This window comes from Nelumbo lutea, chromosome 1 (genome assembly GCF_056320005.1).
Source record: "Nelumbo lutea isolate HS-2025 chromosome 1, American lotus-T2T, whole genome shotgun sequence".
Lineage (NCBI taxonomy): Eukaryota > Viridiplantae > Streptophyta > Magnoliopsida > Proteales > Nelumbonaceae > Nelumbo > Nelumbo lutea.
Window position 1 is genome coordinate 11,912,295 of NC_142684.1, and position 17,328 is coordinate 11,929,622.

General features: G+C 37.9%; 1 protein-coding gene across 1 annotated transcript; it reads right to left on the reverse strand.

The window, feature by feature from the left end:
- Positions 1–591: 591 nt before the first annotated feature.
- LOC148873539 (MLO-like protein 1) lies at positions 592–16,909 on the reverse strand. Its single transcript, XM_088960743.1, has 14 exons — positions 16,363–16,909; positions 16,109–16,166; positions 15,724–15,953; positions 14,594–14,710; positions 14,437–14,497; positions 14,164–14,258; positions 13,103–13,177; positions 12,906–12,994; positions 12,671–12,720; positions 10,237–10,277; positions 1,492–1,701; positions 1,340–1,407; positions 1,100–1,160; positions 592–1,023 (listed from the first exon to the last, which is right to left on the reverse strand). Exons 1-14 carry the CDS (start codon positions 16,477–16,479, stop codon positions 799–801), a joined length of 1,497 nt encoding a protein of 498 aa, XP_088816869.1. The 5' UTR covers positions 16,480–16,909; the 3' UTR covers positions 592–798.
- Between the last annotated feature and the right edge of the window lie 419 nt (positions 16,910–17,328).

A 17,328-nucleotide genomic window follows, 5' to 3' on the forward strand; every position in this document is an offset into this window, starting at 1 on the left:
CTGACCAACTCATTACTCATCTGCTTACTGACTGGACTGTTGGAGTGCTCTACCTCAGAAGTCAACCACATCAGGGCTTCTGATCTTCTATCAAGTAATCGCACCCAGCTCAGCCCACACAAATTCATCTGCTGCTCTTCTACCTCAGCACAGACAGCATCAATATCATATTTCAATTTGTGGATTTTTTATCGACTGCCTGGGTACACATCTCCTTTGGTTTTGAAAATTGAATCCATATTCGCTTATATAGCAAGGACCAACATTGAGTTTTGAAATTGCATGATTTCTGTTTCCTGATGAATTTGAATGATAACCAGTTGATTGGTTATCAATTATCAGTTTTATAGGAATCCGGATCTGCTCCTCACAGCCTGTCCTGGCCCCACATCGGGAACATCTCTCCCACTTATATTTCATGAGATGTTGCCAATACACAGTGGGATGTGGCTGTGAGGTCGGTGTGAGGAGCAGATCCCGATTCGTTTTCCAGATGCCATAGTCGGGCCCAGCATGCATATTGTGCATCGTGATAATGAAAATTTATTCAAATCACGATACTGAACTAGATAACACTACTGCAATCAGATATTTGCTTTCAATAGCTTAGATGTTCAAAATATGTTACATAAATCATTTGTGTTTATGGAAGAAAATATATTATATAGAGAGAAGCTACAAGCTATGAGGCTTGTCTGAACTAAAGAACCCTCTATTTGACCTGAAAAACTACAGTAGATTGAGATTAGGGAACCAACTCTTGTGACATGTTCTGTGTCTGCTGCTGATGGGGCTGTTTCATTTGGGCCCTTCTGACTCTGAGATACTTGAGGACTCAATCACTGCCTTCCCTTCTTCCATTGCAGATTCTCTCTGCCTTACCTTCTCCCCCAACTGGATTCCCGCAATAGAGCCTTTAGCATCTGCTTTTGCACCCTTTTTCTTTTTTGCATTACGAGCCCAGCCAACAAGGCCTTCTTGCACATGCTCATCGAATATACTCTTCTTAAATGAACTTCCCATCTTCGGGGGGAAAAAGTTGGTGTTAGTCTGGAACTTTCAGTCAAATAAGATGAATTTGAATGCAACTGCAACTTACCTGAGTGACAATGGCATAAAGTGGCAGCGTGCTGTAACTGCATAATACCTGGATGAACACCCTAAAGAAAATAACGCAAAATGGCATCATAGCCAAATATATTAGACTCAGTGCATCCATGTATTCTAAATCAACCACTTCTAAAAAAATTATATCAGATCCAGTGCATCATTTATTCTCAACCATAGAGACCCACATGATTGGGTTAGAAATGCAAAGGAACAAAGGAGATTACTTTACCCTATAACCAGTCTCGGGATAATGTAGCTGACTTGTCCCATGATGCAGGAGTCAAAGCCATATTGAACCTACAATTGATGGAAGAATTAGTTTCTATACATCTCAAATTCACAATTAACAAAGATACCATGAAAGTTCTTAGAATTGCTTACCCATATCCAGAAGAAAAATGCAATCTCAAAGGCATTCTGGAAGAGAATTATATGAATTAAAAACAGAACAATCTGGGGCCGATGGAACCAGAAGTGATCATCTGATGGTTGAACAATCAATTCTCCTTCTACTGCTACATGTTTCTCAGCAACCTCATGTGCCAACTGGGCTATCACATGCTCCAGCTTCGTGCCCACAGCAAGTAAAAGCTGCAGAAACAGATCATAGAAATGCTAAGATTTTTAACCCATATTTTGGCATGCCTAAGCAAATTTACCAGCTAATCACATAAATGACAGGTTGATGCACTTTTGCATGATATACCATATATATAATGCATGAAATCATGCTCCAAAATACCTAATAAATTAAGAAAGAAGACAGTGAAACAAGTCTCTTTGCCATTTTTTTATCAAGAACAGAACCAATTTCCTTAAGGTTGCATTTGGAAACGATGCAAATAAGTGTGGATGCAAATATGTAGTGTGTAAAATGGTTCATATAAATTGCAAAGTTGGGTTAGTTTTGCACTGACAAATTTACCTTCTTACCAAACAGACTTTTAGCTGTAATGGATGCAAACATGAATCCCAATAAAGCATATGCCTTTTTTATCAAAAGCCCACTTGTATGCAAATTTACTTCTTTTTTATTGATGTACTTTTGCATCTTATTATCAATGTAAACATGCATTGGAAAATGTGTTTCCTGTCATTTGTCAATGCATAAATGTTATGTTGCCAAACACAGGCAAAAGTAAACCAGAGTGCAAATTTACCCTGAAAGGAATAACTTGAGAAAAAGAAAGGGAAGGGATAAAAACTCCTAGCCCTCCCCAACAGAAAATAAACTTACAACACAGCCCAAAATAAATTATTCCTTCCCATCCATTGTTTAGCAAACGAATCAGCAAAGGCATTAACATCTCTTCTGATCCAATTACAAATCACCTCTACCCCTTGTAGCAATTTAACAGCTTTCCTCTTCTCATATATGTAACACCACCAACCATCCTCCTCTTTTTGGAGCCAGCTAATTACAAGCATGAAATCACCTTCAATTAACAACTTTTTGATATTCGGCTCTTTAGCCTTTTGAATCCCTTCCATAACAGCAATGATTTCAGCCCTTAACAAGTCCACGACTCCAATTAGACCCAAGTATAGTGTAATAATATTTCTGCCCTCATTCCTGAACACTCCACCTATGCCAAATGGGCTTGGATTGCCTTCACTGCTACCATCAAAGTTGAGCTTAATAAAACCTCTCCAGTGGGTGGAGACCAAAAAGGCCTGACCACTTCCTTATCTGGAGCAGTATCAGCTACCTCTTTCCACTTTCTCATCACCGCAATGCTGGGAGCATCCTTAAAAAGATTCAGTGACTTAACCCAGTGAACTACCTTAATGGTAATATCTTCGATGGTAGCTCATCTGCTTCGTTCTTTTTCAAGAAATATTCTTTGGTTCCTCTCCTCCCAAATTGTCCAACATACCACTGCCCTTGTGCATCTCCATAGCATTCTTCCCCTCTTCTTTGACCAGCTTAGGAGAGTAGAAGCAAATAGGCTTGGTACATTAGGTAGAGGATTCCACCTACACCCAAACAAATAGGCCCTAGAGAATTCTTCCCCTCTCCATAGCATTCTTAATAAGTGATAACAATTCTCACCATTAGCTTTGCAAAGGGAGCACTGGTGTGGGGATAGACACCAACTAGGTCTTTTTCTTTGCAGTAGCTCACAAGTATTAATTTTTTTCCAAATACATTTCCCAATACAGACCACCCACCCTTGACAGAATAGGACAACTCCAAATCTCCCTAGAGGGAAAGGAAGACCTCTGGCTTTAGCTCAGTTGAATAAGGGCTAAGAAAAAGGAGCCACAAGAGAAGTGGTCCAAATTCTCCTATCCCTTTTACCAACTTCCAGACACACCCCTTCCAAGTTTTGCAGCAAGATAATGACATTATTCATTTCAAAGCCATCAAGCCCTCTTCTGAAACTCAAATCCCAACTAAACCCAACATTTTGATTAGACAGAGTCAAAGCAAAAAAGGGTTCCTCCCAACGGTTGGAAAGGACATAAAGAGAACGGAATTGTGTCCTTAGTGATTCACTGCCCACCCAAACATGCTCCCAGAAGTTAAACTAAGGATTGTTGCAAGTTGCTACCATTTGCAAACATTTGACGTACCACCAAGAATAGTTTCTGGTGATCTCTTCAATCCTTGCTCCCTTCACCCTTTCTTTAAATCCATTTTTCAGTACCTTTGTTGAGATCTTGAAACCTTGGACCCCCTCCCCAAATGGTTGAAAATGCAATCTCCTCACCCCAACTTATTCAGTAATTTTTCACTGCTCACAAGTCAAAGAACATTATGCATATGTAAGAGTTAAACAACCCCACCAAAGAAGATAGTATATGGAACAGAACAGAAGTCCCCTTGGTAGGTTCTTTATCCTACAAAGTCTCTAAATCTGCAGTTCAGAGATGTCATTCAGTATACACAAGATGCAAAATATGGGTTAGATATCAAAAGCCCGGAACAAAAAGCCTCCTTTCCAAGCACAAGTTTGACGTGAAAATAGAATCACCCAAGGGAATCACTTAGTATGTGAAAAATGATCTTAGGCTCTGATGCAATGACTCTCACTCTCTGCTGCAGTTAGGACTCTTGGCAGATGGAATTGCTGTCAGATGGGAGTACAAAATGAAATATTGCATTATCTCATTTTGTTCTAGAATCATCAATAATGGAAATTGTCCCCTTCACCTAAAGGCCATTAAAGGGACTGAGAAAAGAACAAAAGATCATGCAAATGGAATGATTTGAGAAGCCTGGGTTAATACCATCACCAGTTAGACTAATAAAGCAAGGAGGCCAAATGAAACGAAGGCACCAAATCATGGAGTATAGATTCTATTTGAAATGGTAGGTTCTAGGCTAATGTGGCCAAGTGTGGTGCTTTCAAGGCTACTGGGCCCAATGTGGTGTGTTTGAAATGAAAGGTTTTGGAACTTATCACACATTCTAATTTAATAAAAAAAAGATGGAAGGTGTTATCATGGAGGTGATTAGGGCTATTTGCAATTCAAAACATTGCAAATCACTCTTCTTCTGTGGCTTTGAGGGTTGTTCTTAGAATGTAGAGTCTCCTATATTATTTGTTAACAGATTCCATTGTATAGCTTCAGCATAATTTAATAAAATACAAGTGAGAGGAAGAGGAAGCAGCAGGGGGAAACAGAGGACAGTAGTTTGCAAAATAAGGTTTATAATAGGAGGATCTCAGGGTTAGGCCAGGAGACAGGGGTGAGGCAGAAGGAGCTGTTAGCAGAGACGGGGTTTGAAACTGTAGGTTCAGGAGAGGCGGTTGGAGAAAAGGAAGCAGAGGGGGAGCCTGAGAAAGGAAGGGATGAGGTAATAGAAAAAAGGAAGTTGGAGCTGAGTAAGATAGCTGACCAAGATGTTATAGTAGGAAAATCTCTAGGGCTATTTTTCTTGGGGGCTATTTTTTCTTTTTTTTCTTTCTTCTCATTTTCGCCAGAATTGCTTTTGAACAATTTGAAAAAATAAAAAAGGAGGGAGAAGCAAAAAATGAGAAGGAAGAAAAAAAGAAAAAAGCTGGAATGAACCCGAGTTGGCCGGTTTTTCTTCATCACCGACCCAAACCGACTTATATATAATATATATATATATACTTCAGCTTTATTTCAGAAATATACATATTATATATAAAATTTCTGATATATAAAATATCAGTTTTAATCCATCAAATCATTTTTAATTTCTAGGCATCCAGCCTTTGCTTTCTTAGACTTGAATCCTTTACCGTTCACACTGAGAGAATCATTCACAAAACCGACCCAAACCGATTCAAACCGACCAGGTCGGTTTTACTTAGTATTGGGTCGGTTTCGGTTTCATTTCTAGGTAAACCGACCAGGTCGGGTTGGTTGGAAAAACGCCAGTAAACCGACCCAACCCGACCCGTGAACAGCCCTAATCACAGCCAAGTCAAGAGGGAGGAGGGGTCCAAGCCACAGCAGAAGAGTTCTATTTGCAACGTTTTGAATTGTAGCCCGGGGGGAGGGGGAGGAGGTCCAAGTCAAAGCAGAAGAGTGATTGCAACATTTTGAAATGAAGCCAAGTCGAGAGGGGGGAGGAGGACCAAGCCACAGTAGAAGAGTGATTATAGTGTTTTGAAATGTAACCAAGTCAAGAGGGGGCAGGGGGAAGGAGGACCAAGTCTAGGCAGAAGGGTTATTGCAGTGTTTTGAAATGTAGCCAAGTTGAGAGGAGGGATGAGGATGAATCTGTTGAGTTGGAAATGTTAGGGGGTTAAGGGAGAGAAATCGGTGGTATGGGAGAAGGATTGAGCTGAGCAAGATGATCTGTTTGAAGATGGTTAAGATGCTGTGTTCGGGGGCTTCACTTTGTACCCTCATATTTTTGTGCTCTTGATCTTGTTTTTGCAGTATGTTGGATAGGTGTTATCTTAACACCTAGAAGGTGCTTATATTTGACCTGGTCTTTTATTTTTAATAAAATTTTCTTTTTAACTTTCAAAAAAAATAATTTAATAAAATACACCTTAAAAATGCAAAAAACCTAAAAGTCAAATCATTGGCATTTAAGTTGAGTTATCAATTGAGAACAAAATAGTAAAAGAAATTTTCAAAATAGTAAAAGAGAAGTATTGGGGATAGGGCATAGAAATCTGGAATTCTATGGCCACATTGAAGGGAAAGCAACTCAAAATTCTTCCCTGCATCTATCCTGTGGAGGAGACAAAGGAATGAAATCTTCAGGCTCTTCGAAAAAGATGGGACTTGGTTTAAAGATGAGGATGCTGAAGGAGGCACTAAGAATCATTTTAACATCCTTTTCTCTCTAGCAAAGCAACTCAAAATTCTTCCCTGCATCCATCTTGTGGAGGAGACAAAAGAATGAGATCTTCAACTCTTCAGAAAAGATGGGATTTGGTTTAAAGATGAGCATGCTAAAGGGGGCTTTTTTTTTGTTTTTGATCAATAACCACAGATTTTTTTTATTGGAAACGTTAACTTCATTAAATAACTTTCCAGATTTAAGTAGAGCTGTCAACCCCTAAGTAGGTGTTGAGCCCCAGTTATCTTTCTTACAAAACTGCCCAGAACATACTCTCCCTCACAGTCCCTTGTTTAGCCAACGTGTCAGCTAAACAATTAGCTGATCTCCTTGTCCATTTGAAGCATGCACCGATCTCCCTTGTGTATTGTAGATTTCCCTTATGGGCTGTCTATAAATCCAGGCTCCCAACTTACCAGATTGCAGCCACTCAATCAACAATTTAGAGTCTCCCTCAATCTCAATTTGGTGTAACCCCAACTGTTTTGCATATCTTACACCTTGAAGCAAGGCCATCACCTCCGCTCTCAATGAGTCCCCCACTCCTATTGGTCCTGAAAACAAAGCCACAATTCTGCCATTTTCATCTCTGAAAGCTCCTCCTATACCTGAAGGGCCTGGGTTACCTCTTGAACTCCCATCAATAATCAATTTCTCTTTGTTGTGTTGGTGGGGACCACAATTCTTGCACAATAGGTTTCATGGAAGTTGTAGAAGCTACCACTTCCCAATTCCTGTAAATGTCTTCAGCTGAGAAGTCTTTAAACAAATCCAAAGTTTTCAACCGATGAATAGTCATAATAATTATCCTTTCTACAATTGCCTCCTTGGACTTCTCCATGCCTTTAAAGATTCTATTATTCCTTTCTTCCCAAACTGACCATAAGATAGTTGTTCGTGGCTCTCCACATTAATCTTCTACGCCTCTTTGGTTGCCTGAAAAAGCTTGGGTCAAAAAGGCTTGCCACATCTGGGGGAGGTGTCCACCTACAACCAAAGATAGAAGAGAACTAAGTCCAAATAAAGCATACAAATGGACAAGAAATCAATAGGTGTGTGATCGTCTCACCAGATCCCAAGCAGAGGCTACAAACATGGGGTGATAGGCAAACATTTGGCCTTTTTCTTTGCAACAAATCTAGAGTATTGATTTTTTGGATAACCACCTCCCAACAAAAAGCCTGAACTTTTGGGGGTATAGGCTGACACCAAATCTCCTTTGAAGGAAAGCTCCTTACAGGGTTTGATGATTGAATGAGGATATCAAAAAACGAAGAGCAAGTGAACACACCAGAAGGGGAAGGTTTCCAAATTCTACTATCCACACAAGATTGATCTAGGTAAGTTGACCCTAGAAGTTTAATTAATTCATCCACCATTGTCATTTCTGACTCCCTTAGGCCTCTCCTCAAACCCAAGTCCCAAGAGTTATCAGTAAAGACCGAAGAGATCACTTTTCTTTTATTTTCAGATAGTGAATAAATAAAAGGGAACCTTTCATTAAGGGGAGTGTCTCCAACCCAAGCATCTTCCCAAAATAAGACCTTATTTCCTGCACAAGCATCAAATTTGACATAAGGAAGGAATGAAGGTAAAATACCATGAATAGATTTCCAGGGAGAGCACCGGGAAAACCTTGGGTCAACTCCTGCATCCCAACCATTGTTTGCCAATCCATGAATGCTAATAATCACTCTATGCCAAAGTCTATCCTGTTCCAAAGGCAATCTCCACAACCATTTCCCCAATAATGCTGTATTTCTTAGCCTAAGATTTCCTATTCCTAGTCCCCCTTCATCTCTACTTCTAAAAACCACCTCCCACTTCACTAGGTGGTCTCTTTTGGTGTTTCCTGATTCCCAAAGGAAGTCCCTCATAATCTTCTCTACCTGGTTTGCTACTTTCACCGGTATCCTAAAGGTAGATAGGAAATCCACTGGTAAGTTAGCCAACATCGACTTTATCAAGGTTATCCTACCTCCCAAACAAATGTAATTTCTCTTTCAATTCGCAAGTCTCTTTGTAAATCTCTCAATCACTGGGTACCACAGATTTCATTAATAATGGAATAAAGGGGGCATGCTAAAAGGGGCATTAAGAATCACTTTATCCTTTTCTCTCTAGCAAACCTACGCATAGTGATCAAATCTTGGATTTTGTCCACTCCAAACTTTTGGAGGAGAAAGGAGTCACATTCCACATAGAAGCCAATGGAATGTGCAATCTTTCTCCACAATTCCGACATAATTGTAGTGATTTACAGCTTCCCTTGATTCTTGTATTCTCTCTCAATTCTTCTTCTTTTGATTCTGTATTTGGGCTGCTTCTCCCTTGATCTTCTTTCTTGCTCCTCTTTTTTCTCTTTCCTCACCTCTTTGTTCACCCTTTATCATGGAATATTCTGTTGTTCCTCTCTTCCTAAATTGACCAAAACCCAGTTACACAATGTTAGGGGCACTAATTGGTCTAATGGTAAAACCTCAGGCTGACAACCATTGGAATGTGAGCTTGAGTTAGGCAGCAGCCACTTCGTACAAAAAATATCAAAGCTTAGGTCCGTATCCTTTTACCAAAAAAGGTCCATACCCAGTCCACCACCCACAAAGTCAGAAGACCCCAGATAGCTGGACCAACATCAGATAATGGCTTTTTTTATTAGGTTACCCTGCTGTTAGATATCTAAAGGTGAAAAGCAGAAGTGGGCATTCCTCCAAAATGTAAAGTTACACAGTAAATTCCTAAATCTGGTTAGTGGTTTTTATTCTTTTTATCGATTTTGGAGAATGGTGTTCTTATAATAAAAATATCCCGGTAAAAGGCTAAGGCAGTAGCAGGAAGGCAGACAGGAAAGGGAAAATAAATAACTAATGATCCCAATGATGTTCTTGAATGATATGCTACCAAAGGCAGATGCATGTGTGGTGTACAAGGAAGAGCAAAGCAAGAAACTAGTTGCTAGAATTGGTGCAAATGAATCTTATGTATAAGACTAATAAATGTCCATAATTTGGTTTGTGCAGGTTCAAATTCAGTTAGAAATTAAAAGGGAAAAGCCATGAAATTCATGCATGCCTGCAGACAAAACCTATTGGATTCTAGCCACAATAACAAGAAAAAATGCAAAATTTTTTGACTACCAGAATCAAATGTAACTTAACAGTTTATTCATGGGATGACAATTTTTCTGTTTTGATATAATGAGGTTCTAGTGAGGTGCTGGTTTTTCTTTGTTGCTGTTCTCTGAGGTTATACATGCATGTTGCATCTATGTTTTGAGGAATGCTTTTCATCTTTTAATATAATATCTCTTATCATTTTGTCAAGAAAAATAAAAGTTATTCATGCAGAATTTCAGATTAAGCACTGATATGAATTTAATTTGCATGCATAAGGGGTTTTTGTGGAGTACAGTTCCCTATGCAATTTGTTGGGGGTTGTGGAAGGAATGGATGAATTTTTGAAGGGAAGAGGTGGGGTCTGGACAAGGTGGTCCAACAAGTTTACTTCTATTAACTCCTGGTTATCTGTCATGGGTCTCTTCAGAAGAATTCCTTACTGTCAGTTTTTTGACAATAGCAATCTTTTTGGCTAGTCAGATAAGTTTTCAGTTTTTATACTTTTTTTTTAGCATCTTATGTTTGGTAAAGCTAATTTTTGGGGGCCTCACTTGAAATCCGATCTATAGTTCCTGGTTGTACATGCTGCATATATGATATACTTGTAATTTGAGCTCACAGTATAGTGATAATATAAAATATTACTTTATATTCTCTCAAAAAAATCAGCATGCATAAAGGGGTATTACAAGTATAAGATAAACTAGAAAAAGGGGTTATGCCATGTCCACTTACAATAAATGGAATGAATGCTATCCAAAAGTATGTATGCCAACCTGCACATGTGAATAAGAATACAGCATCCTTTAGAAGCTATTATCTTCAGCAAGTGATCAGGAACAGAAGCAGCAGTTCATAGCATGAGTCCAAAAGCAGGTTCATGAAATTATAACACAGCATATTTGAAGTAACTGATACTCCCTTCACAATAAAATTAGATATGAAAGGCAAAAGGAGGAGGGTGTTGATCCTGTAAAATTTCTGGGACAGTGCATATTAGCCCAGAGGCTTTTGTAAAAATTCTGATGGAATGCTGGGGGTCGATTTGGGTAGCAATGGGAAGGAGTTCCTTTTGGAACCTGAAGTTAGCAAGATGATAATTCCATTGTCCAGTAAGAATAATTCTGCTTTCAGATGAACCATGAGACAGCAGAACTGAAGGTTGGTTCATATATCAAAAGTCTTTTCCCATCTAAAAGTTGGTATTTTAGGGGTTGGTCCTAATAAATTTAGGAGGTCAACAAAAGGAAGGCTAGAAAGGATTTATCACACTGGAAAAGATTCAGGGAACATGTTTAAAGAGCTGATGATTTCTTCTAAGAATAATAATTTAGATATTAATATTGGTTGCAAATCAATTCTGGTGAAGAGTAATAAGAGAGATGGTTTTACAGAATGATATTAATATTAGGCAAAAAACGGTTATGCCTGCTTCTGCTGGTCTTTCAGATCCTTCTAGGGAGAATATCAAGAGCTCAGTATTGGTAAAGGATTCTCAGAAGTCCAAGTAATAGAACACAGCCAATTGCAGAAAATCGGATGAATCATTGGCAGGTTCTGATGATGAGAATGAAAATCAATTAGAGGGAATAGCATAGGAAGTAGCAGGAGAAGATGTTGTCCTAGTGGATGAAGTTTACAAGGTTAATGAGATGGTAGATTTTAATAATGTGATAAATAAAGAAGTTGAGATAGGCAAAAAATTATGTTTGTTCTCCTTGGGAGGGGAAGAACATGATAGAATAAGTGCTTAGGAAATTAGAAGAGAGGAAAAGGAGTAAAAGTTCTAAATTTGCTCCTACAGATTCCTTTATGTAGCCCAAAATTAAGTTTCATTGGGTTGTTTGAGGTTTTTGAAGGGGTGAAAGAGCATGCAGTTGGGAGTTTGTAAGAGTTCATGAGGATTTGTTTTGTTTGGATGTTGCCGAAATTGATATTTGAAACTTGAAAGAGGAATATGATATTGCGAGATTTTCAGGTTCAATATAATTTTTGAAGTAGAGTGCAATGTCTGGTTTGGAGAGCCGTGTTACAAAGTTTTTTTGGTTTATCTAAGAAGTTGATCAGGGGAGGAGATTTGATGTCTATTATTTTCTTACTATTATCTCGGTGGGTATTGGGCATTTTGTTGGTAGGGGCAAGGTTCAAAGTATTGATATGATACACCACGCATCGGGCATATTGTATCATATCTTTTGATCAATGGCATGCCTATTTTAATAAGTAAATAACATAAAAATGTCCCCCTGTGAAATTTTGAAAAAAAAAAGAAGCACAAGGTTCAAAGTATTGGTACACTCATACACCCCTGTATCAAAGTGTATCAATACTTTGAACCATGGGTGGGGTAGCTTTTTCTTGTCTATATCTCTCTTTCAACTTGGTGATCTCTTGCAACCTTAAATGTAGCTTTTTATATCTTATTTTCTCTTAATGGATCTTCATTACTATAAAAAAATTCAAGTTATAAAATTGTAGAATTTATGCCACTTCCCCCGTTTGAGTTGAGAAACAAAATCAACTGCAACCCACATCCAAGAGTATCTACACATTTTATTAGATTAGACCAATGTTTTTCAATCCATGGTTGAACTGGCTGACCTATGACCTGGTCACATCATGTTTCCCAGTCTCTTTCACCCTATTACCATTTTCTGGCAAAAACAAACATTGACTTGGTGACCTGGCCAGTTGAATTGCTTACCCGTTTGACCTAGTCAGCAAGTCATGAGTTAGACATTAATTTTTTATTCTGTTTTTTAGTATTTCTAGCCATTTTCATCACTAATAGTAATATTTATCACACTTAATTTTGTTCCATATGATAAATATATAATATTAGAGATATGCCCAACTTTTTTTTGCGAATTTCTGTAATTTTCTTTTTCTATACATTTTTATCTATTACCTGCTTTATGGCATTATGGGCTGACCCATTTGACCCAGACTATTGAACCGTTGACACAAAGCCAAAAATGGTTCTGTTCCAGGGTTGCTTTTTAAAACACTGTATTAGACATTGGACTACAAAGAATCTCCATGAAAGTTGTCATAGAAGCTCAAAAGGTATTAAATGAAAAAAAAAAGGATAAAAAGGGAAATACAATTGACTGTATACTGCATATGAAAAATTGGAATTGTCATCACGAACTTAAAGAGTGTATCTTACCATCAACATTCAGCAATAAAAAAATGACCACAAATAACCAAAGATACCAACTGCAGTGAAATAAATGAGAATGGTTAGAACCATATAAGCAAACAAGAAAATGAAGGGTTTTTGAGCCAGGGAAGAACTTTCACCTAAAGATTTAAAAGAAAATTTTAATATGCAAATTAACAAATACAACTATAACTGCAATTTCAGCCTTTAGCAAATCATCCCAGTCCAAGATATCAGTTACCTTATGCCAACAACTCTTTTAAAATCAGCTTCAAGGGCACGAATCATGTACTTGTGAAAATTAAACCGTGGGTTCCCCCTGCAATGAGTCTGAAACAGAAATAATTCAAATTAGAAAGGGGGAAATGAAAAAGTATTTTTTTTCTAAAAAGAAATAAAATCTTGATATTTAACCATCACATGGAACTTAGAGCCTACCATAATGAAACCCAACCGCAGTGTGATGTAATCTGATTTGGTCACCGATCCATAAAATTGCTTGAAAAAAGAATGCTGAATGAAGCACAATAAACATTGCATTCAAACAATGGTTAATTGCCCATTAGATATAATAGATATTATAAGTAAAATCCATAATAACATATTCTCAAGACAAACTCAGAAATTACACAAGGTAGGATCAAGAAGAACCTGCAAATGTAATGATATCAATGACAAGATATGTGACCCATAACTTAATTATAGGTATCAGAAAACTTGGATAAAACACTTGCCACTCCATGGTTACAGACTGCAGGGTACCATTATACATGCATGCTGGATTCTAACACTCCATGGATTTGGATGTAAACAATCTGGAACCCCACTTCTTCTTTTTTTTTTGGTTTTACATTGCATATAACAGAAAGGAACTAAAACATCTTTGGATTGAACATTCCAAAATGAAGATATATTAGATGAAATTTCTTTATGCTCTTGCAACTACATGCACTACTAATCTACAATCATTAGATCTGCTTCTTTTCATGATGACCTATATAACAGTGAAGAATGCTTTAATCCAACTTTGGAGCTATCAACATTCAAACATTGATATTCATGTCCAGATTCCAGAAGTTCAAGTTGGCTTTTCCATGTTTTATTTTGCTCCGTTATACCATAATCTAACATGCTCTCTTGTTATAGATTAAAACAAAATTACCAGTGATAATCTAAAGTGCATAGAACAAATAAATTTTTGTACTGCATACCATATGATGAGGAACATCCCAATCAAGTTTCTTAAGCTACTAGGGCTAGATGAACCCAGCCCTAAAGTTGGGCTAGACTAGCAAGAGTTGGTCATATTTTCCACCCATCACTAGCAGGGACCACACAGTTAGATGAATATTTACAATGAATTGCACAAATCAGTACAAATTCATGTATAATAAGAAAGTAGGAAACTCTAGGATAAGAATTAACTTTTGGGTTCATTTGAAGCTTCAATTTGATAAAATGTGTCAACATCTTTTATCATAAATAACATGGTAACTTACCACCCAACCTAGAAAAGCTGAGTCTTTTCCAATGCCCTGAAAATGATCCTTGATGAACGCGTGTTCATGGACATGAGTGACCTTTGACTTCACAACTGCACTAAGTACTGGTTCATATTAGAGGAGTGCAAATCCATGTGTTTCTTTCCATGATTCTTAGCAGTATATGATAAATGGTTAGTGTCAACTGAAAATGCTCTATGGAGGAGAAAAGTAGAGGAAAAGAATAAAGAAAACATAAGATAAAATCTAGTTTTGACCATTAAGCATTACCCTCATCTTCATGAGACTTATCGTTTGAAATAGAGTCCTCCCAATGTTTCCATTGGCGTATCTGTATCACAGATGAGAAATCAATATCCAACAATGAAGAACATGAACAAAAAAAAAAAAAGAAAAAAGAAAAACAGAGTAGTCTAAACTTGATTACCTTTGCTCCTCCAAAAACAATGGTAAGAGCACAGAAAGTCACGTGGACAATTGCTAATACAAAGATAAAGGTGTGAAGATGATGCAATGCAGTGATAGATAAAAGTGGGACCTCACCCTGAAAAGAAAATGAGAAGATAATCAGACATCCAAGTTCTGAAAGTAAATCAATTTTACACAAAATCTTCAGTTATATATCTATAATATAGGAAACACTATTTGAAAAGCAGACATGAAATCAAGAATTCAAAGCAAAGTCATGTAAGAGAATGTATACATGTTCTGTCCATCGAAAGAAAGGAAAAGATAAACTCTCACACCTCATTTGCACCATGCACAAAGAGGGGAAATGAACAACTGTCTCTTTACACATATCAAGGCAGATATTTGGTGTTAGTTTCTTAGTTGACTATCTGCCATATGAAATTTATGATTTGCTAGCTCCATGATATAAAAGCAACCTGAGCAGCCTTGCAGTGCTCATCTTGTGAATCATACTATAATTTTTCAAAGACAAATTCTCAAGTTTTCCTTGATTGACTGGACATGTTGAAGGTTGAATCGTTCCTTTGGTTCTGACATAATAAGGGGTTTTGATGAAAAGTTTCATTTGAATGTTAGCTATGATTGTTAAAACACTTTGTGGCTATGTGAAAAAACCATCACAGAGAGAAAGCATAAAGGCCTCAACAACATTTTTGGGGAAAAGACAAGGAAAACCAAAACATATGCACACCAGACAAGCATCAAAAAATGTATTCACTAAGGAGGGAAAAGGCATATCATGACTGGCACCATAGGGAAAAAATATGGATGGCATTCTCGCAATGAGGACTGCAAGTGTGGAATTAGATTAACTGTTCAACCATATTGGCTTCTAAAATCACAGGTCAAGGGGAATTTAATTGACTGCTCTTAGAGAATTTCGAACAGAACAGGCACAGAATTCTAAACATTTCTCCCCTTTCTGCCCCCCCCCCCCTTCTCGAATGTCTTACAATGAAGTATGCATAGGAATGGAACTGTGACGGTTGACATGAGTATAGATTTTTCTTCTTCGCAAATTTCATTAGTAGCTTCAAGGCAAGAATGCTGAGCTTGAATGACATTAAGAATCTGTTATTGTTTTACCTTCTTCGTGCAGTAATCGGAATTGGATCCTTCGGCGAGGAGGCGCCTGCCAGTCCCGGAGACAAAGGGCAGGAAGAAACTTTGATAATGTGCGGTGGATGACGTTTTACTGTCACTCGTCAGCTTACATGGAAGCATATGGTGAGCTAAACTTTCGGAGATGCAGAATTTAGAAATTCTATCTTGAAAAACCGTCAGCAGAAGAGATATGAACCCCAAAAGCATCAGTTCTGCAACCACACCAAACCCATGATTCGATAAAGCTAAAATTCCAGATTTTCCTCTGATGGGTATTTTGTTTGTCAAGTTCCTTTTAGTGGTCCATGCTTCGAGTCTTTACATCGGAGTTATCATTATATTGCAGAGAGAGACGAAGAGCTATTACCTTCTTTTACTTTCTGCAAGGCTTCAAAGAGAGGTTTCTGGTTCTTCTTCTTCAAGTACTGCAAAAGGAAAGGAAAAGGAGAGCAAATGAGCTTCAGGCTTGAAACTGAGCTGACACAAATGGGGTTGTGTTTGTTCGCATTTCAAGTCATTATTATCCCTTCCCCAGCAGAAATAACATTAAAAAGGACAGAAACCAGAGTCTCTGAGACAGAATCGAAATAGGGAAGCGCGAGAGCTTTGTTGGGGCTTTGCCTTTCCAGTGAAGTGAAGAATCCGCTCGACGGCAAGAGAAATGGCGACGATAATAGTACAAACACAAGCGACAACCCACGTTGGCGTGAACTCCAACGTCGTCCCTCCTCCCGCCATGATTTCTTCCTCTCTCTCTTTCCTTCACTTTGTGAGATTGTTCCCTCTGATTCCAATCTATCTAATATATTATACTATATATATAATGGGCATTCAATTGCTTCTGCAGAAGGCAGAAGTATTGCTTGAGCGGTTGAGACTTTATATATTAGATAAAAAAAAAGAAGGAAAATGTGCTGGTTACTGGGGTGGGTACGTTTGAAACTGAAGAATTTGGAGACTTGAGAGATTGATTAGTAGATAAATATAACGGGAGGACTACTGAAGGAGCAGACGCGCAGACTGAGAGAGAGAGAGAGAGAGGATTTTAAGCCTTGATTGGAGGTGGTGTTTGGAATAGCTCCGTTGTGTTTCTTTGTTTACTTGAAATAAGTAAAAAAAAAAAATCCAGCTAGGCGTTTTCTTGGCTTTAGCTCATGCAAGTCCTGTTTGGCTGGACAAATTAAAGAACAAGTGTTTTGTACTACCATTTATAGAAGAATTCTATAAAATTAGAAATAGAGGGCATTGGGGAAGCTTCAAAAAAGTTGTCTCCCCCAGTTGCTGGGGGGGCGTTTCCACTTCATTTCCCATGCATTGTTTATTGGCGCCAGTGGCATGCATGTATTTGAAACAATAAATAGATTGTGTATGTATTGAACCATAGGAGTGAGCAAAAAGGGGTAGGTTCTACCCATAATGGAATGGAACCGATTTCAAAATGGTTTTAGGGTTTAAGGGTTTATCTTATCCAAATCGATCCAAAGAATCAATCTTGGTTGAACTAATCTTGAAACTGAATTTGTCCTGAAAAAAAAATTCTAAAATAGTTTAAGGATGTAAAGATGTGAATACAAGTACTTATTATTA

Coding starts and splice junctions, on each gene's coding strand:
- LOC148873539 (XM_088960743.1), bottom strand. CDS start 16,479: ATGGCGGGAGGAGGGACGACGTTGGAGTTCACGCCAACGTGGGTTGTC. Junction 16,167..16,362: donor TTCTTCACTTCACTGGAAAG/GCAAAGCCCCAA, acceptor TTCCTTTTGCAG/TACTTGAAGAAGAAGAACCA. Junction 1,408..1,491: donor CATTTTTCTTCTGGATATGG/GTAAGCAATTCT, acceptor CATCAATTGTAG/GTTCAATATGGCTTTGACTC.